The 21681-nt window shown below is 37.3% G+C and overlaps 1 protein-coding gene and 1 long non-coding RNA gene across 2 annotated transcripts in view; both read right to left on the reverse strand.

Moving 5' to 3' along the window:
• Positions 1-21681, reverse strand: part of LOC149268357 (uncharacterized) — a 123461-nt gene that overhangs the window by 83525 nt on the left and 18255 nt on the right. The window contains exons 2-3 of the long non-coding RNA XR_016270269.1: positions 5143-5309; positions 4732-4932 (exon numbers count right to left, since the gene is read on the reverse strand). This is a non-coding gene — a long non-coding RNA (uncharacterized LOC149268357). The remainder of the gene's footprint in view (positions 1-4731; positions 4933-5142; positions 5310-21681) is intronic.
• LOC149268358 (uncharacterized) lies at positions 20483-21309 on the reverse strand. Its single transcript, XM_089470190.1, has one exon. The coding sequence runs from the start codon at positions 21277-21279 to the stop codon at positions 20554-20556; it is 726 nt and encodes a 241-aa protein (XP_089326316.1). The 5' UTR covers positions 21280-21309; the 3' UTR covers positions 20483-20553.

Consider the following 21681-nt stretch of genomic DNA (forward strand, 5'->3'; position numbering starts at 1 on the left):
TAAGAACTTTATTTTAAGAAATAAAAAAAAAAATTAAAAAAAATTGTATACATTCTAAAAATTTAAACTGAAATTGTATTTTATGAATTAAATAAAATAAAATAAATAAATAAGAATTCATAAATACTAAGAATTTAAAAATAAATTATAAGTACATTCTAAGAAATTTCATTTTAATTTTATTTTAAGAAACCAGTTTCATTTAGATTCGCGCAACCTCAAAAAAAAAAAAAAAAAAAAAAGATTTCAACTACGCTATTAAATCCTTTTTTGTGCTGTGCAAATTTAGTTGCTTTTATATATATATGAAACATATATAAATGTATATGTATGTATATACTTATATATATAGAACAGCATCACAAGTAATTCATTTAGGACAACGAGCCAAAAGAGAGCTGAAAAGGAATGGGCGCTTGGTGTACATTTACCCGATCCAACCTCTCAACCGCCCAACCGCCGGTCGTTGGCGAGACTCATTTGCGGTTTAACAGCTCAGTGGGAAATCGCCTTCATGCGATTCGTTTATTGCCATCAATTATTTATACATACAATTATTCTTTCTCCGTGTGTTCGCAACATTTGGCGTTTTTTTCTGCTTCGGCTTCTGCTGTTGCTGCTGCTGCTCCTGCTGCTGGCGCCAATGATCCTTAATCGGGTTCGAGTGGAGTGCAATTGCTTGTTGTGCTGTTGCCAGGTGAACGAGGCGAAGCCAAACAAATGCTGCTGGCCAGGCCAATTATATCCGCTGCCTTGCTACCTGGCTGACTGGCTGACTGGCTGCCTGGCTACCTGGCTCTGAGCCAAATTGTAGCCGCTTTGTGGCAGCCAATCGTCCCAGCTCCAGCCCAGCCCCAGCCCCACCCATCCCACTCCACATTCAACTCAACTGTGAGCGAGCAACGACAGGTTAGAGAGGTTTTGCACTTTACAACTTCACAATAAATCAAAACTTGATAAATTGAGGTCAAAGTGGCCCAGTCGCATATTAATTATTGAATATTGTTGACTGTTGCCTGTTAGTTTGTTGTTTAATGCCTTTGTGATTGTTGCAATGCCAGCTGAAGTGTGTGTGCGTGTGTGTGTGCGTGTGCGTGTGTGGGCCACCATTTTGGCTGGCTTTAATTAAATACCGCATAAGCATCTCATTACCTTACGTTACGTATACGCAGCGTGCCACAGTTTCGTGTACATTACACTCCACGCCTTAAGTTCCGCTATTTGCTGAGCGTGTGCTAAACTTTTTCGCTTTGCTTTTGTTTGCTTCGCGTGGTTGTCGAGCATTAAATTTTAATCTGCCGAAAGATCAAATCAACTGGGTCTTAGACTGCCTTAGAAGGCTACGTGTTGCTTTCCCAGGGCAACCGGAGCTCTGTTGTCCTCATTTTAAAATCTAACCTTGAGAACTTTGAAATGCAATTAATAATTTAATTTATTTAACTGCTAAAGAATACCTCCTTTTGAAAAATTCCTCTGTAATAGCTTTATTTATGCTTGGGAATGCCTTTAATTGTATTGAAAAGCTAAATTTTCTCTTGGAGTGGGAATTGTCTGGGCCTCCCTTGAAATACTATACATATATTATGTTTGACTTTTGTGTGAGAATAACGCCTTCCTTATGAATTAAATATCGTATGCATGCCTTTTGTGAAAGTGCGTGGGACTACCCCTCCTTTATATTTTCCTTTTTATTTTGTTTTAGAGTGTACTATATCCTTGCTTATTATTTATATCATAAATTGTTTTAGTGTGGCGTGGGAATCTACGTAACCCAATTTTCAAATTATCTCTTAAATATATTTCATTGTTTGTGTGAGAATACCCTTTTCATATGAGAACTTTCGATTGACTTTATATTAGAGTCATAAATATATATATAGAATTATTTGTATATTATTCTGGGAATACCCTTCACTTGAATAAAATTGAAGTAAAGTTAGTTGAAATATTCTGTTAAGCGGCTTTATATTATTTATGGGAATATCCCAAAGCTTTTATAATGTAAAAAATTACTTTCTTTATACTGAATAATAACTTTTCAATGTCATCATTTTATGTAGACACACCCCTACCGAAACCTTAAATTCTTTTCTAAAATCAACTTAAGGATAGAGATACCCATTTCTATTCATCCTAATAAATACTGTGAAAAGTTTTTTATTGAGTAGTCAAAAAAGTTTAATGAGCTCAATAATTTTTAGTTTTTTTATGGAAGTATGCTTTGATTATGATTAGGAATATCCTTTTTTTTATTGTATACAGTAAATTTACATAAAGAGTTAGCTTTGCTAGGGCTTGGCCTTTCTATATATATCTTCGTGCATCATCATGGCCATAAACGTAACTGTTCTATGATTCGATTTTCTGTGGCAATACACTAACTCAGATATACTATATATGCGGGCATCTCTAGAATGACTCTGTTTTTGTCTGGCATAAAATCTATATCGCTTGACACATCAAATCAGCTCCTTATGGCGCCCTCTCAGCGCACACGTGCGTTGTTTCCACACTTTGTCCCAAAAACACAAATTTTCACCTTTTCAGGGTTGCATGACATAAAATATTTTCGGCATGCATACGCTTTCACAAATATACCCTGGAGACTTCGAGGGGTGTGAATGGGGTAGCAGCTGCTGTCCATTAAATTGATATATTGTAAATAGAGATAAACACTTGCGACACAATAGAGATTTGGATTTGATTATAGATTATTTATAGGGTGTTTGTTAGTCGGGCAAGCGTTCTGCCCCCTTTCACCAAAACACTTTGCACATAAATAACAAGTAAGAAGGCTCCAGTCGAGACTGCTCGACTAGGAGATACCCTGAACCCTCCAAACTGATATTCTAATCATTCTGGACTTCTTTTATGCACACATACATACACATGCACGTATAAGCACGCGCTTTGCAAACTGCGCAGCTAGCAGCGGCTGCGCTTGGGCTGCACTGCAGTGTGGGCAATATAACGAGAATTTATTTGTTGAATAATTTCTTTTGTAGACATACGATCTTAATGAAACTTTTAGAGCGTAATCATATGGCTTAAATGTGTGTACATTTCAAAGCACAAGTCTCTAGTACTTGAAATGCGTTTTTTACAAATTGGGGGCGAAGGGGGCGTGGTATCCAAAATCTGTAAATTACAAAATCTTTGTATCCATTAACTTTATATACAACGCAAATTTGAAGTCTCCAGGTCTAAAAGTGTTCAAAATAAGCTGAAAAAACATTGTCGATTTTTCGATTATTCTCGATAAAAAAGTTATCGGATGAGTTATCGAAAAAATAAAGCAAACTTGTACTGCCTATGGTATACACGAGTATGCTTGCCAAATTTCAGCTCTCTAGCTCTTATATCTTCTGAGATCCTTTTGCTCATACGGACGGACGGACGGACGGACGGACGGACGGACGGACGGACGGACGAACGGACGGACGGACGGACGGACGGACGAACGGACGGACGGACGGACGGACGGACGGACGGACGGACAGACGGACAGGGCTATATCGACTCAGCTCGTCGTCCTGATCAAGAATATATATACTTTATGGGGTCTGCGATGATTCCTTCTGCCTGTTACATACTTTTCACAAAACCATTATACCCTGATTTCCCATTTTCAATGGGTTCAGGGTATAAAAATTAACTTGGTGCACGGCGGGGGGCCAGTTTTCATTTAACTTGGCCAACGTTTCAAATCAATGGCAACACACACACACACACACACTTGTGCGAGGTAAACAAAGAGAAATTCCTGCGATTGTTTTGCAGGAGCAGGCAAGGACATCTGTCGCAAGGACAGCACACATCATACAAATATAGCTTTGTGCATGTGTGTGTGTGTGTGTGTGTGCCTGAAGGAAACTCAAGCAATCTAAAAATCTACGACTTTTTGTTTAGCATATAATTTGCTTTTCATTTCATTTTGCTTTTGGCATCTAATGATATGGAAATAATTATTGATTTCAATTTATACATATTTGAGCAGCCAGCTAACGCCTTCACACACACACACACACACGCACTCTTTTGTATCCCCTCATATATCCTTGTATGTGTAGATTCATCCATTGAAGCTTAATAGATGTTGGCGCCTTCGTGCGTACATTTCAGTTATCCTTAAACTTTTGTCTAACCCCCTTCTGCCAGCTCTGCTGTAATTTTCCACATATGAGATTGTGTAGAAAAAAAATATATATATATACACACATACACATACATGCATATGTGTATGCGGAAAAACAAAGCAAAAGCTGTTCGAAATATATGGCAAGCTATTTGCAAATAAATTGAATGCTCAATTTCAATAATTTTTGCATACTTTATCGGCGCTTGGCGCTCAGCGCTTGGAGCTGCAGACAAAGTTGTTTCTAATCCATTTGAAACAAACAGACTAGCAACAACAACAACAACAGCAGCAGCGGCAAAAATAACCACAAACTTTAGAAGGTATGCTGACAACATTTTCCGTTACATACAAACATACTTATATATATACATATCTATATATATATATATACATATATATGCATACCCTATAACAAAAGGTGCAAAAGTTGCGATAACAAGTTATAAACAAAATTTGAGTGAAACTGGACAAAGAGTTATTTGAAAATATCAAAATACATAAAAACTTGTTGAATTTGAATGAAATTCATTGTTTAAATATTTTCAGAAATGTTATTTTGTTTTAAAGAAAAATATGAAAATGTTTGGACTTACCGTCATAATAAATGTTTGTAATAATTCTGCAGAATTTTTGTATATATATTTATATATTACAGAATTGTAAATTTTTCGTAATTATGCTCAATATATAGGTAACAGGTATGCAAAAAAAAAAAAAAAAAAATAGTAATAATAATAATATTTTTCACAGAGAAAATTATTTGAATAATAAATTCCGCTTTACTTTTAAATAATCTGTAACGAAAGGAAATAAAATCAATTTAAAATATATGTTTTTTTTTTTTTTCATGGAATTACAAAAGTTTTGAAAACAGTTTTGTCAGTATTCTCAACATAAAATTTTTTTTAATATTCTTATAAAATTAATTATTTCATTAAAAAGCTTTCTAAGTGCTTTAAGCTTAAATTTTATATTTGATATATTATATGATATATGAAACTTACTTTTATTCATTTCATTGGCACGAAGAAAATAGTACATTATATTTTGCACACACAAAAAAAAGAATAAAATAAATAAAATAAAAAGATAAAATAAATAAAAAAATAAAAATAAATAGAGAGAACGATTAATATGAACCCTCGACTGATTCGCTTCCAATTTATATTAACTGAAAATAAAAAAGAAATAAAAAATTAATAAACATTTTATTTTCAATGAATCATTATACATTTTCAATGGGTTTAGGGTAACGAAAAAAAATACCCAAAGATATCAGGAGATTAATACAATATTCCAAAAAATAAACAAAAAGCTTGGGGTATTTGTTAGTCGTGGCTTCTATTTTGTTGTCCCCCGTCAAATTTCTGTGGATTTAGTTGAGTGTGAAAATGCGTAGCCAAAGGCAAATCGTGCAAGTGTGTGTGTGTGTGTGTGTGAGGATGGGGGTGCATGTGGTAGCGGTGTGTCTGTGTGTGTGTGCGTATGAAAAGTCGACCAGCTGTTAAATGCGCACATTCATGATTAAAAAAGTTTGACGCTGAAGGCGTTTTGAGCAATTAAAGTTTTTTTTTTTTTTTTTTTTTTTTTTTTTGTGATATACGTAACGCCCACACACACACACAGACACCTAGTCGCGTCACAGAATGAGTGCGAAACGAATACGTATGCGCATTATTATGAGCTACTAAGGTCGAGTGTCTAGACAGCTGTTAAATGCCAGGCATTCGCCAATGATCCGAGTCTTCTGGGAGTCGCAATTTATGAATCAACTTATGAGCAGTGTGCCACCAAATGCAATGTGGAACAGAGATAGCAAGAGAGAGAGAGACAGCTTGAATTGGACAAATAAAGCCAAAACCTTGCAAAAGTTAAAGCAAATTCGAGGCCAGCCAAACAAAATAAATGCAAATCAAATGAATTGAAGGAGTGAGTAAATGAATGAATGCATGAATGATTGAATGACTGACTGATTGACGGACTGCACACTGCTTGTATTTTGTTGTTCTGCACATGAAATTGTAAAATTTATTTGCTCTTTTATTTGCATAAATTTCCCCGGGGAAATTGCACACATATCCTTTTAGCACAATGCAATAGAGCTGAGACAGGCCTTGCGGTATGACAACAACAATAACAACAAACAGACAAACACACACACACACACACACACACACACACATAGACACACTCTCAGTTATTTGGTCCATGAACTCTGGCAACATTCGCCCACAATTTTTGCATTGGCCAAACGACAATTTTATATTCGATTTTTATTTTTTATTTTGCCCCAAAGAAATGAGTTTAAAAGCAATAAAAATAAATGTTTCGATCTATTTGCAGTTTTCAGTAGTGAACTGCATAAATATAGTAGACGATATTTAGATTGGTTCATGTGCATATAATAAACATGGAATTTTAGTTCATTATCTGAGATTCTGATTATGTTTAGCTAATTATGTGAAATTCTTTTCAGCAGTTTTTAGTTGGGAATATTATGAAGAGCAAATTATGGATAAATGAATATCTGGAAAATTTTTGATAATGCTGCTGGATGAGATTGATGATAGACGCATATACATATGAGAAAATTCAAACATAAGAGATTCTCTTGAAATATGAAATTGCAGAAAACTCATTCAAAGTCAATGCACACAGAATAAAGTTGGCTTGAAGAAGAAGAAGAGGGGTATTTTATAGTAACAATGTCGCAAGCCATAAGTCAAAATATGGCTTCTTGATTATAAAAAAATTTCTCTTCAGTTTGTTCATTTCAGTTTATGTGCCACAAGCATATCCGGCTTATATTAGAGCTGCAAAGCGGATTAAAGTCTAAGTAGTTTGAGTACCTGAAATAAAGTTTAGATACCTGGAATCAAAGTTAAAGCTAAGCTAATCAAGAACTTAGATGTATGTATGAAAGCTTGGTAGGGCAGAAACTCAAATTTCAAACTAGGTTACAGAGCCAAAGCGATGATTTGAAGTGAGGCATAGAAGGATAGGACAAAGTAATATTTAAATTTTACTAAGAAATCGAAGAAGTAAGAAGATCCATAATATATGGATTTTAAAGGACTGAATATTGAATGCTCATAATACAATCATTCAAAGAGACTCTCAACATACCAACGGGCCTTGCATGAATACTGAAACATATAAATAGGAAACGTGTCTACTGAAATTTGGGATTAACTCAAAGGTATGCATATAATATATGTATATACTAAAGCTGTAGAAAACAATCTTTCTTATGAATTTTTATCCACAAATAGACCTGTGCGGGCTATATACCATATAGAAAGGTAGACTTCATAACAGCTTCATTCGTCTTGGATAAATAAATATCTAATATAACATGCATTTATTCTCCCATTAAGGTTTTCAATTTAACATAGTTAAAATCTCTTACATAGCATTCAAAAATATTTTAAATATTCATATTATCTAAACGAATGTAAGAAGAGGACTCTCAATCATCTTATCCTCATCCCACTTACAGCACAGCTCTTGTTGAAACTAAAAACGCAGCCAGACACAGACAGCTCGAGAGTTTCGGTGCCAAATTTAAGTTGCTTTTGCCAGATATTCAAAATTGTAAGAAAATAATTGGAGAGTAGTTAAAGCTGCAGATGCAGCTGCAGCAGGACTTCGCTACAAGGACATATGAGATGCTTGTTATTTGCTGTGACCAAAAACTTGCCCAGCGGAATTTGCACAAAATTTTTGCCTGGCTTTGATGCAATTAATGCGAGTGGCAGAGCAGTCAAACCAAGCCAAGCCAAGCCAGAGCTGAGCTGAGAGAGAGGAGCTAGAAGGGGGCTAGAGCTGCTGCAGCTGTTGGCTGAGAAAATGGCAAGCTGCTTTAGCGGCGACTTGAAGGCGCCCACTTGAGTGGGTGGCAAGCGTTTGCTTTGGCTGCCGCAGCAGCTGCTGCTTCCGTTCGTCCTCTTCTTCTTCTTCTTTTTGTGTGGCATGAAGTGGCAACAAGTGCCACTTGCACTTTGACTGATGTGCCACGCCCCCGCACAGCCCAGCAAGTATCTGCAGCCAGCGTAAAAAAAGTGCACAAAATGAAGTGGCAGCTGCTCTCTGAAAGGTGCTTCAGCTTCAAGCACGCCAAGCAGCAGCAGCAGCAGCAGCAGCATCTAGGAGCAGTAGCATCATCAGCTAGTAAGCAAGCAAACGCATCACACGCAACATGCAACGCGCAACGCGTTCATATTTAGCGGCTTTTAGACACCTCTTCGTCTTCACGGAGCACCTTCAATGGCTGCGCTCGTCGGCGCCTGTTAGTCTGCTTACCTTTGCAATTCAATTCAAGCAGCGTTCTATGTCACGCAGCAGACATCGTTAAACCCCTTATGCATACACTAGGCGAATTTTGGGTATTATCAATTTGTTAAGGCATTTTGTAGTTATTTATAAGTATAAATATATTTTTATTTGCCCAACTTTCATCGATAAATTACTCAATGTATTCTTCTCGTTCCATTCTTCCATCATTTCAGGACAGTTATATAGATTTCTTTAACAAAAAATTTCTATATAGCTTCGAAATGGCCCCCTTTTCTTCCATTTACACAGAAATTTAAATTATCGAGAACGATTTTTATAGATTAAAGAGGTATAGATTAAAGAGACTCTACTGCACTTATATTGCACTCATATTATTTTATAGAAAATAAGGCTAAGAACTCATTTTAATTTTTTCTGAAAACTTGAAAGTTAGGTTTTCCTAGAAGAGCATGATATGACTATAATCCAATCATATATCTTGTTCAGTTTTTATCATTGCCCTATACACAGTTCATTATACTTTATAGATATAGTTATCATAGCTAGCCCCAGCCAGTTTTTTCAGTCATACTATATCTCAACTTTCTCTATCTCTATCATAGGATATACATAGTTCAATCTCGACTAACTGAAATATATAAAAACCTTACACATTCTTCATGCTTTTCAATTCCTCTATACATTTTACAAACTAACTCCGTTAGAGTATTAATTTTGTCGACAATTTGTGCAGCTTGAAAATGCCTGATTTCAATTTCAAACATTTTTTTTTTTTTTTTTCATTTCATGTTTTTTTTGACTACCTGGCAACCCTGGCGTTGATTAATTGCATGCAGCAGCTGTGCTCCGGGTCGCTGCAGGGGTCACGGGCTGCGGCATGCGTTGACCAACTCAACTGACGAACGATGACTGCAACATTTTCCGGACACGTACGAAAAACCCAGTTTTTCCTTTTTGCCGTATATCTATATATTTTTTGCATTTATTTTTCTAGCTTTGGCCGCAGATTTATATGTTTTTGGACATTCGAGGGCAGCTTAAAAATAAAATAAAATAAACGCGGCCATCGGCAATCAAATTGTCTAAAATAAATCTAAATTCGCGTTGCATATTGAGTGCGCATACATATTTTATATTTTGGCGCTGCCAGAAACGTTTTAAACAACGTATAAAACATCCAATTAAGTGCGAAAGTCTATATGGGAAGCGAAATGCTCTAGAGGGACAGTGACAAGAGAGCGCCATCGAAAGACATTTGAATTGCATGAATATGGAATGAATTTAAAGAGCAATAAGATGGATCTAAGGTCGAGTTGGTTTCGTTTGCTGGCCATTAAAGTTTTATATATATTGTAAATATGCTTATTTTAATATTGTACAATAATAATTGTAGCTTATTATAGATGGAGTTTTATCAATGAACCAATCGCTAAATCAAAGAATCTAAATCTCTTTATAGATTCATCACACAGATATATCTTAAAAGTGATATTTGCTTTCTAAAAACTTTTCTCTATTATTAGATAGGCAATATATAAAATTGGATATTTATATACATATCCATATGTATGTCTATACGTATTCTTAAATAGATATAGCTATTGTGCTACAAAGTAGTCTGTTCCTGTCTCACTCTCTCCATCTTTCGCTCTTTCTTACTCTCCTTTTCTCTCTCACGCTGTCTCTCTCTCTCTCTCTCTCTTGCTTTCACGATCTGACTGTCCTACAAATCTATTTCCATTATAGCTACCTGGTTTCTATATCTTTCGCTTTTCACATGAGCTTCATTCTATATTTATCTCACTCTCTTGCATTTAGAAACCATCAACCAGACAATCATTCAATCAAATATATCACAAACTGACCTTCACATTCAACTTTCTATAAATTTCTCCAAAAATCATCCACGATTGCCTCACTCTTAAAGCACTTAAGCAGTTTAGTTAATAAATTTTAATAAAATATCCACAAACGCCTCTACATAGCCAATGTACTTCACTTCCTCATAGTGTATAACAATTATAAAAGCATTTTGAAATGAATTGTTGGGCAGCCGAACGCGTTCACTTGTTGTCGCCGCGTTTGCGTTTGCGGCCATCAAAATTGGGCATTGGCAATGTGCTGCTCGCACCTGTGTCCGCAGCAGGCAGCCAGGTGGGCAGGGGGGATGGGGAAGGTGGGCAGGTGGGGAGGCGGAACATTTGCTGAGAGTATTTTGATTTATTGTCAATTTGACTTAAATTATGCATGTGCCCAGATAAGTTCTCTGGGCTTGGCGGCAGCCATTGCAGCATCTTGGCATATATTTTTAGGCATTTGTCATATTTTATCACTGCCTAAATGCGTGCCATAAATATTACGATTTTTTTTTGTTGGTTCGCCTTCGCTGTCCATATTTCGGGAAACTGATTTAATAGACTGCGGCCCATTGGGGCAGCGAAACGTGAGTCCTGAGCCTGAGTCTGGCTCTGAGTTGGCTCGATGTCTCTGTTTTAGCTGTTCGGCTCGGTTTACCTGGCGAGCGCATAAATTTTAAGCCGACCAACCGTGGGGCTTGCCAACTCGATAATAATTTGTCAAATGGTATATGGCTCTGCCACTGCCCTCTTTGAGGCGAGCCGCATGCGACGATTTGCTTTGCATGCAATTTATGGAGGCGCTTATGCGCTCTTTGAACATTTTGTCTCATTTTGTTGGCTTTGGGCTTACGCAGCGTTTTACATTGCTCAACAGCGTTCGCCCTCCGCTCTCCCTCTCTCTCTCTCTCTCTCTCGTGCAACATGCAACATGCAATGTGCTTTGTGGGCGGCAGCCGTGCGCTCAATTAAACAGCAATTGCAACTGGCTGTGGGGCAACTGTTTTGCGGACGCCCTTAATGGGCCGAGCTTATGGCACGTTAATTGGTTGCTGCAACAGTTACAGTTAATGCAACAATTTATGCTGCCACACACAAAGGCACAAACACACATACATACACACAGAAAAATCTAGGAAAAACAACGAGCTAATTAGCCAGCACACAAATTAGCATTCGAAAGTCGTCAATTTGGATTCGCTTGGGCACTTGTCCGATTTTCCATTTCCATTTTCCGTTTTCTTTTTTCCCTCTATATTCACAGTTTCCATTTTCAATTATTAAATTGAACCAGCTCAAAAATACACAAGAAATACCAGGCGAAAACCGTTGCAATCGAGCTGAACCAACTATCTAATGCTCGTTAGAGGGGGAATTGTATCGAAACCGATATTTATCGATCAAGTTCAAGTTCAGTGAGCTAATAGGAAAACTGATTTTAGCTGTGAATGAATATAGTTAATCGGCAAAGATACGGATATTGATAACGATAAAGCCAATATACTCTCCTGCTTTAAAAAAATGTAGAAAATGTGGTTTTCGGCTCAGCATCATTTGCTCCACGAGTTGGCTTTAAGTGGCAAATATTTCTGACTACGAAAGCAATGAAATAATTAAAACTTTTCTCTTTTTTATTTTCTTTTGTTTTTTTCGTCGTTTGTGCATGGTAATCGCGAGTGCTTTCAAGGCCAAAGACAATTAAAAGTGGGCGTGAGACACTAAAAGCCGATTAAAATATAAGTAAATAATGTGAGTTAAGCACAGTTCTAATAAGTAAGCAAACAGATAAACAACAAAGTGTAAATGAATATTAAAATATAATCTGGGAGGTATTTGGTAAAGAAATCTAGAGAAAACCAATTTAAGGGCATCTTTGTTTCAGAATTCAGCTAGGAATATTGTAGTGGAATGGACTATCCATTGGAACATATATATCGAAGCTCCCACTTAATATAGTATATGGGTTTTTCCTCTACCCACTCTCAACTGTGCTGTGCACCAGGACACAGAAATATCTAGCAATCAACTGAGCTGATCTACAAACAGAACTCTCTCCCAATTATTTATACTTCTTCTTCTCTTCTCTGATCTATAGATCTATATTGCACAATCTTGAAAGTAGATATGTCTTGTTGCCCGTTTAACTACAGCTCTATGATTTGAAGAGGCTCATGTCCATTAAATTATTAATTTCAAATGTTTTGCTTCGGCTCCCCACGTCTGTTTCCGATAACTTCTTCGACTTCCACGAAATCGATTTAAATCGATATACAGCTTTAATAGCCCGTCTCAGCAGACGCTAATACAAAATCAATTGGTTGCATAGGTACAACGTGTGGCATTGTAAAACCGCTGCCACAAACACTTGCACGCTTCGCTTTAGTTGTTGTTGTTGTTGTGGTTGTGGTGCTTCGTTGGTCTTGCTCAATATACCCATCCACGTTTCTTTCCTTTTTATTTTGGCCGGCCACATCGATGTGTTGGAATTTCTTAAAGCGTGAGCGAGCGGAAGAGTGCAGGCAGTTTAGGTCAGCGTGGAAGACGGAGATCTGAAACAAATTCCTTGGCCCCTGTGTGTGCTGCTCGCCTCAACCACTTTGCAATGTGCTGGAAATCAAGCGGTCGAGTCGTAAACATTTTTTAATTCATTTTCCGACACACACACACACCAGCACACACACAGCGTGAGTGTGGCAGTCATTGAGACACACACACATACACAGACTCACACATACAGCAGCCATTAAACAGCTGCAGCTGTACTTTCGCTGCCGCCATTTTTTTCGGACTGCTTTGGGCGGCTTTAGTAGCTGCCCTAGCACCACGCCCCCCACTTCACAGCGCCTCAAGCTCTCAGCTTTAGACTTTCGCTGTTTCGCTGCGGCTGCGGCTGTGGCTGAGTGTTTGCGTTTTTCAAATTGTGTGAATTTTATTTTATTTTTTTGTGTTTTTTTGCTTTTGTTTTTATTTTTATGGCGCCTGGAATTATGCTTATTTTGCCATTTCTGTTTAGCTCTTAAAGAAATTAAAAAAGAAAGAGGCAGCGACACGCCTACGCGCGACTTAACTCATGCGCCTCAACGCCTGAACCAACAGACAACTTTGTTTGTGCGCGCTCGAGCTGGGTGAAATGGGGTATATGTGGTTGGACACTGAACTAAATTTCGTTCAATTCGCGAGCCACGAACTAGTTCAAGTTCTGTTACTAAGCTTACCTATAAAGGTGTTTATTTAGCTGGCAATTCTAGTTTAATGGAATAGTTTAGTTTAATCGTTCACTTTTGAGTTGTGAACTAGATCGTTCATTGCATTTACTGACTCACTAATAAAGGGGGAAAATCATAGTTGATATTCTGGCTCTTTTGTATGACATAGTTTCATAGTTTAGCTTACAGTTTGTGAACTAGATTGTTCAATTGATTTACAAGTTTCAATATAGTGATTTACACTATGTTCACATTTATATCTGGTTCAGTCGAACAGAATAGAACAATGCAGTGGAATGCATTAGTTCATGATCTCTTAAATAACTCATATCAGCTCTCATATAATTATGCTATTAAAAAGCTTCCAGTTCATAGCGAACGTCTGCATTCCCTCACTTCAAATCGTTCACATCACTTTGAGCGAGTATTCAGTAGTTGCATATCCCATGTTTTCCAGCTTCCATTGTTGCCTTATCGTGTCTCTTGTTGTTGTTGTTGTTGCTGCTGAAGCACGCAAAAATAGCCGTTGGGCGCGTGTTCTAAATGTAAACAGCAACATAAGAAAAAGAAAAAACTTTTCCGTGTTTTCGTTAAACGCTATCAAGTGCTCGGGTATGCAATACCCTTCACTTTCACAGACTACCCCAACAATATCTCCTACTTTCTAACTATAATAGTGAGGGCATAGTCAATGCCAAAAAGGAAATGTGTGTGTAGAATTAAAGTATTTCATTTTTAGAAAATATATATGCATATGCAAAAAAATTTTTATTTATTTATAGAGATGGACATATGTCAGTCACATACATATTTTTGACAATTTGACAGGCTCAGCTCAGCTGTCGGTGTGACAATATTTGTAATATTGACAAGAAACAGTCATAAATTTAGCGAGAAGCGAGACAGGCAAAGAGAGGAGGAGAGGAGGCTTTCTAGTCTGCCCTCTGGTCTTTGGTGTCTCTCCCTTGCTCTGTGGCACATATCAAAAACTCATTACAATCACTTTTGACACAGAGCGAGCATAAAACAGTGTAGAAGGCAAAGCCCAGCAGCTGAAAATATTGAAATGCCTAGCATTCGAGTAAATGGAATGAAATAATTATTAATAGAAGAAAAATAGAGCGAAAAATTAGAGCGCCAGGCTGATGGACTAGCAGCTACTCTATGAAATGATGCAAAGAGAACTTGAGAGCAGGAAAAGCATAGCAATTGGTATATAAGGTGGGCAGAGTATAGCTATGATAGTAATTCATTTATGCTCAGATGCCTTCAGTTAGTTATATATTTCTAGTTGTGAAAACTAATATTCTCTCTCTATCTCTCTCTCTCATTCTCTCTAATGTCACATATTTGCTGACAAATCCAAAATTCCTGCTTTTATCAAAGCTTCCTCATTGAATTCATTCATTTTCTATTCAAATTCTATTTCTCGCAAATACAATTTTTAATTTGTATTTCCCATTTTGTGTTTTCTGTATTTTTTTTTATGGTTCTGTTAATTACTGTTTGCTTCGCTGCGACTGTTTCTAATTAAAACTTGAAGCACTTTCGCAGAGAGGCCAACATTGCGAATCATTATCTCTGTTTGGCTTATTAGCAAATCGAATGGCTCTATTTTTTCTTCTTCTTCTTTTATTTAATGAAGCGGTGCTTTAAGCGCACTTTTCGATATTCCATTTCCAGAGACCACTCACAATGGCTTTTAGCGATTACACAAGCCACGACAAAAATGCGGCAAAGAGAACAGTTGGCAATGAGATAATAATACTAAAAAATGAAATAAATTGTAGAGCATGAAATTCGTTCAATGATAGCACAACGAAGTCGCTCAACAGAGCTGGATAATTTTACACAATGTGCAATTGTCGAGCCATAAAAATTCTATGGAATTGTATGAGCATAAAAGACACGGAATAATTATTTTAAATAGGCTTACCAAGTCAAAAGGTTTTTCAAATATACATAAATTTTCAATTATAAAATACAAATTTAATGATATTTGTTGCAGCATCAGTTATTCAAATCGGCCTAGAAGAGCTTGAACAGAATTTTACATTTATAATAGCAAATCATGAAATCAATTTTACTCTCAGTCAATCAAGTCTGAACTCAAAGAAACAATTCAATTTGATTATAAAGACTTTCAAGTCTATCATTCAATTAGTCAATCAAATAGTTTATAAATCAATCAACATTTCATTTCTTTTGATTTGCCCATATTTTGCTCAAGTTTTCTAAAACTTCTTTTAAAAAAGCTAGAAATTCCCCTTGCAGTCTATCAATAACTGCTCTATTTTATAGCACACACTTCACAATTTAATTGCTCTAATTTCCCAAAAAATAAAGAAGTTGTATATTTTCCGGTGAGTAATTACCCAAAAGCACTTGAAAGTTGAAAAATGCTTTTAACGAGAATTTCGTTGTACGTCTCACTTTCGTTTTTCTGTTTTCTCTCTTTCATTTTTCCTCACAATTATTTGAAGCCATAAAAAAGAATGTTGGCTAAGTAACTCAACTGATAGGCCAACTTCATATTGTATTTCCGTCGCCTTCGAGTACTTCCGTTTCTTATATAATATTTTTTTCCCCATTTATTGCTACTCGTTGCCAGGCTAGAAAGCCAAAGAGCTCCTGTACCCTAACAAAAGGAATGCAAACAAATTTTTGCACTTTTTTTTCTGTGAGCTCGCGGCTCAAAACAGCCACCGAGGGGCCACGGTTGGGCATCTTGGCATCTTTTCATAAACATACATATATAAAGTTAATGGACGCGCGCTCTATTAGCTCATGCTGGCATTTTTATGGCGTGCGTCAGGTTATTGCATAGGAATCCAGCAGAAATATTGCTCGATTTATACTCGTTTACGAAGTGAAAGGTTTGAATGATGCGCTGATATTGGTTGTCTGTATGGAGGCCGATAAAGAGATTAGAGAGAGGGACGTCAATAAAGTGGTAGAGCTGCACTACACTGCACTACACGAAATGAAACCATGCTCTTTACTTTTACTCTCTACCCATTCCTTTAGAAAATAGAGATATATATTCTATATACACCACATAGGCTCCCTATACCATCGATACATTATTTCATCAAGGAAAGCACTCTATGTACAATCAATATACCATTTCCCGATAAAAAGCATAAATATTTCATACAAAGTTCTGTACTCCTCCTTTAAAGATATATCAACAAACCATTAAGACTATTTTAGTCAGAATTGCCCAACTAGAAGATACCCGACTGTTTTCAACTTTTATAAGGAAGAAGCGCAATTTCTTATATTTTGCAGTTATTTAGGTTAATTAGCTCTTAGGTTACTCGAAAATCAACACATTATATGATAACTCCAGCCTATCATAATCTCATTGGAGTCAAACTATTTTAAGGTTAATGAGCCAGCATTATGCAGTCGTTAGCTGCCGTCCATTAACCAAATTATAATGATAATTGCTGGCTAATTGCTTTTTAGCCGATAGCCAGCAATTAGAAGGTTTTGTTTTTCTTTTTGAGCCCAGTTAACAATAATCAGTTAGCTGACAGTTGATGGTTGTTCGATTAATCTGCGGCATGTGCCGCGGCTTCAGGCTATGCCAGAGCGAGCACAGATAATTGTAGTGCTTTCACTCTGCAAATGAAACGAAGCGTTGCCACCCCCATCGACCATCCTCACAGACACACACACACACACGCACACACAGAGAGCGAGTTATAACTGGGCAAAGTGGCTTGCATAAAGTAAACAAATTACGCTGTTGACCTTCATTCGCTTTGGTAGCAAAAGTTTTGCCTTTGAATATGCCTCAATTGAGGCAGCACAAAGGATAGAATATAGAATATAGCGCAGAGGCAACGACAGCAACTGGCTCTGCCGCTGCCTCTGCCACTGACTCACAGACTCACACACAGACAATTTCCTTAGCATATTTATAGGCATTATTTTTCAATGATTTCAGCCAGGGGACTTTCCCTCGTTAGCGGCCAAAGCTCCACTTGTTATTATTGTTTTGTTGTTGTTGTGGAAGCAGATTTATGCTTTTCGAAAACTTTTTTAACAATATCTTGAATTTACGATTGTCAAAACATGCATACACACACACACACACATACACAATATAGTCAGGAACTTGCTTAACTAACTGCCCTTACACTGAGAGAAGTGTTTTAGTAGGTGAATGAAAAATATCGAAATTGAAGTGGATTTTTAAACTTTCCAATAGATCTCATATAAAAATAAAAATATATGAATTTGAAATCTAGAACATGGGATTTTTTACAGTCAAAAATTTTTGATTGCATAAATAAGCAAATTTTAGTATCAATATCTAAAATATTGATAAAATATATATTATTTTTTCTTTTTTTTTATGGTTTTTGTATTCTGATGGTCTTTTAGAGCACAATTTTTATTAGCTAATTATTAATTTTTTTTTTATTTATTTTAAATATTTATATTGTTTTTTTTTTTTTTTTAAATTTATATTTTTTATTATTATTATAATTATACCCATTTGTATTATTATTGTTACATCTATACATATTTATTTATATATAGTATATGTATATAATTTTTTCATGTCGCGCTTTATTTTTGAGATCTTTGTTGTTTTGATTCAGTAAGCTTGGTTGAACATTTAATTAGTGTCGCCAGCAAGTCGAGAAAACTCGATAAATAAGCCGGCTATTACGTGGCAACCAGCAACCTCCAGCTCAGTTGCCTAGTTTGACCTTCACTCTGTGTGAGAGGCAAGCGAAATTGACTTATTAAAAATGCTGTGCACTGCATTTCGATGAGGCTTGGATGGTTCTGCTGTTGCTGCTGCTGCTGCTTGACTGCACACATTCACATTTACATTTAGTTATTCATATCGTAGTAACTGTAAAAAGTCAACGAACTTATTAGACGCGCGCTGCCTTTTATGGTCGCCAGCATTTCACATTTACATTTTAAAGATATTTATCAGCGCGTTTTATTGGATAAATTTAAATATTTATTTGATTGGCAGCAGCGACACTGGCGCTGACGCTGGCGCTGGCGCTGGCGGCCAACTGTCACCAGAGCAACACGTTTGACAAATTGACATACTGGCAAATTGATGTTAAAATGTTAAAAACTCATCAAATAAATGCGCACACAAAGCCTATCTCATTTACACACGCACACACTTACACACACGTACGCACAACAAAACTTTATTTCCAGCCAAATAAACATCCGTGGCCAATTATCAGGGACTGACAAGTCTGTTCTTGACAATTGTGTTAATGAGCTCCAGCCAATGTCAACTTCAATTGCAAAGTCGTGCGACACCCGTTGCGAAGTTCAAAGCATTAAAAAAGGAAAATATATATATCTAAATAAATAAATAAATAAGTAAATAAATAAATAAATAAATATTAAGGGATTGACTGACTAAGATTTTCCCTGAGTCTACCCAATTATTACTCGAATTTTGGCTAAATAAAAGTTACCATCGAGTTTATCCAAGTCGAAAGGCACAAATATATTAACAAGCTAGATCTTTTATCTATCAATATCCAGTTGTATCCCAATAATTCGAAATGCTTTTTTGGATGTACACATAAATTCAAATTATTGAACCAATTTCTTTCAAGGGTATCGAATGTTTTTCGATTTAGTGGGGTACAAATTATTGAGACTCCACTGTACTTGAAACTGGAAAATATCAGTTCCCATCACAATTCATTCAAGTTGTACAGAAATATAATTTTTAATTTAAACTGTTTCCCAAGAACTTCATTTATTACTATCAATAATAAATACAGTTATACAAAAATTGTTTGAAATACAATTGGTAAACTGTCCTTAGAAGCAGACAATGCCCAAATGCAAAACCTTCTTGCAGATTTTGGAAGTTTGTGTGGAGGTGGGCTTTGTGGGACGTGGAGTTGGCTTGTGGGTCGGATGGTCATGGTGATGATCATGATGTGGATAGCCATGATTTGGATATCCATGGTGTGGATAGCCGTGGTGGGGATAGCCGTAAGGAGGATGTGGGCCAGGAAAGCCAGGACGTCCAAAACTTGGATATGGAAAGGGTGGTGGTGGCGGTGGTGGTATGATCGGTATAGGTAATGGTGTCGGCGTTGGTGTCGGGCTATTCGGATCCGTTGGAGTTGTGGGTTGTGGTGTAGGCAGGACTGGTAGGGGATACGGATAATACGGATAATACGGATAGTACGGATATCCGGGATACGGGTAAGGGAAAGCCTGCCGCCCTTCACCAACTGGTGATGCATCGATCGCGTTGAATCCCTCAAGCTCGGTGCTCGAAACATCATCGACCGTATCCTGCTCCTCAACACTGTCCTCTTCCAGTTGCAAGTTCAGCGAGTCAGCGCCATCCTTGGCCAAAGCCAAGCCGCAGCAAAGTGACAGCAGAAGGCACAAATGAAATTTCAAGCTCATTTTAGGAGCGTTTGATTCGAACTGATTAATTGTCGAAATCTTCTAGCGTATTTATAGTCGGATTTCAAAAGGTATTCCAAGTTTATGGCGTATAACTTAATGCTCATATCAAATAGGACATCTGTCAAATTCGCAGTATTACAACGTGCGCAAATGGAAGACAGCACCCAAAAACAAAGGGCTAATAAATCTCTAATGCGATTCGCAGTGACAAATGAATGTAAATCAGTTGAGCTATTAAAATCAGTCAAGAACATATCAAACGCTGCCCCACTGCTTATCAATGATGGACGAGGCTGCGAGCTAGCGAATATAAAAGCCAACATCAGAGATAACGGCATTTTTCTTTTGTTCTGGCCAAATCTAAAGTACTATAAACGCAATACGAAGAGAGATGAAAGAAAGAATGGGTATGTAAGAATTATGTGTATAGATTCACAAATACATGCATCTATGTTTATATGTTTTATACATGGGGAGCTATCATCATATAGCTGTGACAACTGCCTAAAGAAGTATTGTAAGGTCTAGGATGGTTTTCAAACAAATCGAGTTAATGCTGTTTACATTTATTTAATATTCCATAATTATTGTTCAGCTATAAATCCAATTACAAATCAAGTTTAAATTAATCTTTTAAATAAGTGCAAATTTTGCCAATGGGAAACACGTCCTTGCAAATCTTTTTTCTGTCCGAATCTGGGCGCGGCTTAGTAGGTTTGTATGTAGGCCTTGGTGGTCGTGTGGGCTTATATGTTGGTGGTGGTGGTGGTGGTGGTGGTGGTGGTGGTGGTGGTGGTGGTGGTGGTGGTGGTGGGAAGGGAGGGAATGGACCTGGGAATGGACCTGGGAATGGACCTGGAGCGGGACCTGGACCTGGAGCGGGACCTGGACCTGGAGCGGGACCTGGACCTGGAGCTGGACCTGGACCTGGACGATTACTGTGGTGATGATGTCCATAGACATAAGCTGGAGGCGGGTAACCGTAGTACGGATAAGGATAGCTAGGGTAAGGAGGGTATCCATAGTATGGATATGGATAAGGATATGGATAACGGCTTGGAGCCGCCGCAGGCGCTGGATCCGCACGTGTGCTCAAGCCCTCATAGTTTCCTGCGTCTGCATCGTTTGGATATTCAAAAGATCCCTGTCGCTTAGTGCCAACAGTCTCCGACTCGTCATCATCCTCCTCGACGCTGTTCGCATCACTAAAATAGTCAGCGGCCACGTAAACCTCCTGATCTTTGATGCCGTCGGCCTCTAGATTATAGACGGCCGATTGGGGATCCTCCTTGGCCACAGCCAAGCTGCAGCCGAGTGCCAGCAATAGGCACAAAGTAAACTTTAAGCTCATATTCGAGCTGTCAATGGGAACTGATACAGATCGCTCTGAGCCAATTAGTTTATATACACTTTCTGCTTGATTAATATGCGCAAAAATGGTTCACTGACGAATATGCCGAATGATATTTTCATTCTCAACACAATAGCAAGAGCCCCATATTCGATACCATCTATATGAAAATCATTTGATATTTGCTTAGAACATAACTGAATCAGAGCGCGGTTATGGCTTTGTTTGCGTTTATTATTGCTTCACATTTGCATATTTCAAATAAATCACATACCAAAGGCTCATATGACGATATCGTGGATAGTTAAAAGTGGGCCTTTGAATAGAAGAAATTTGCGTAGAAGGGAGAACATTTCTTTTATATGGATATCTTAATTATGTGGTGAGCAATTTCTATTGTAA

Source organism: Drosophila arizonae, chromosome 5 (assembly GCF_054131065.1).
Source record: "Drosophila arizonae isolate 15081-1271.41 chromosome 5, UAZ_ARI_1.0, whole genome shotgun sequence".
In the NCBI taxonomy this organism is placed as follows: Eukaryota; Metazoa; Arthropoda; class Insecta; order Diptera; family Drosophilidae; genus Drosophila; species Drosophila arizonae.

What these genes read in the sequence shown, in the direction of transcription:
- LOC149268358 (XM_089470190.1), bottom strand. Translation starts at nt 21,279, where the DNA reads ATGAGCTTAAAGTTTACTTTGTGCCTATTGCTGGCACTCGGCTGCAGC.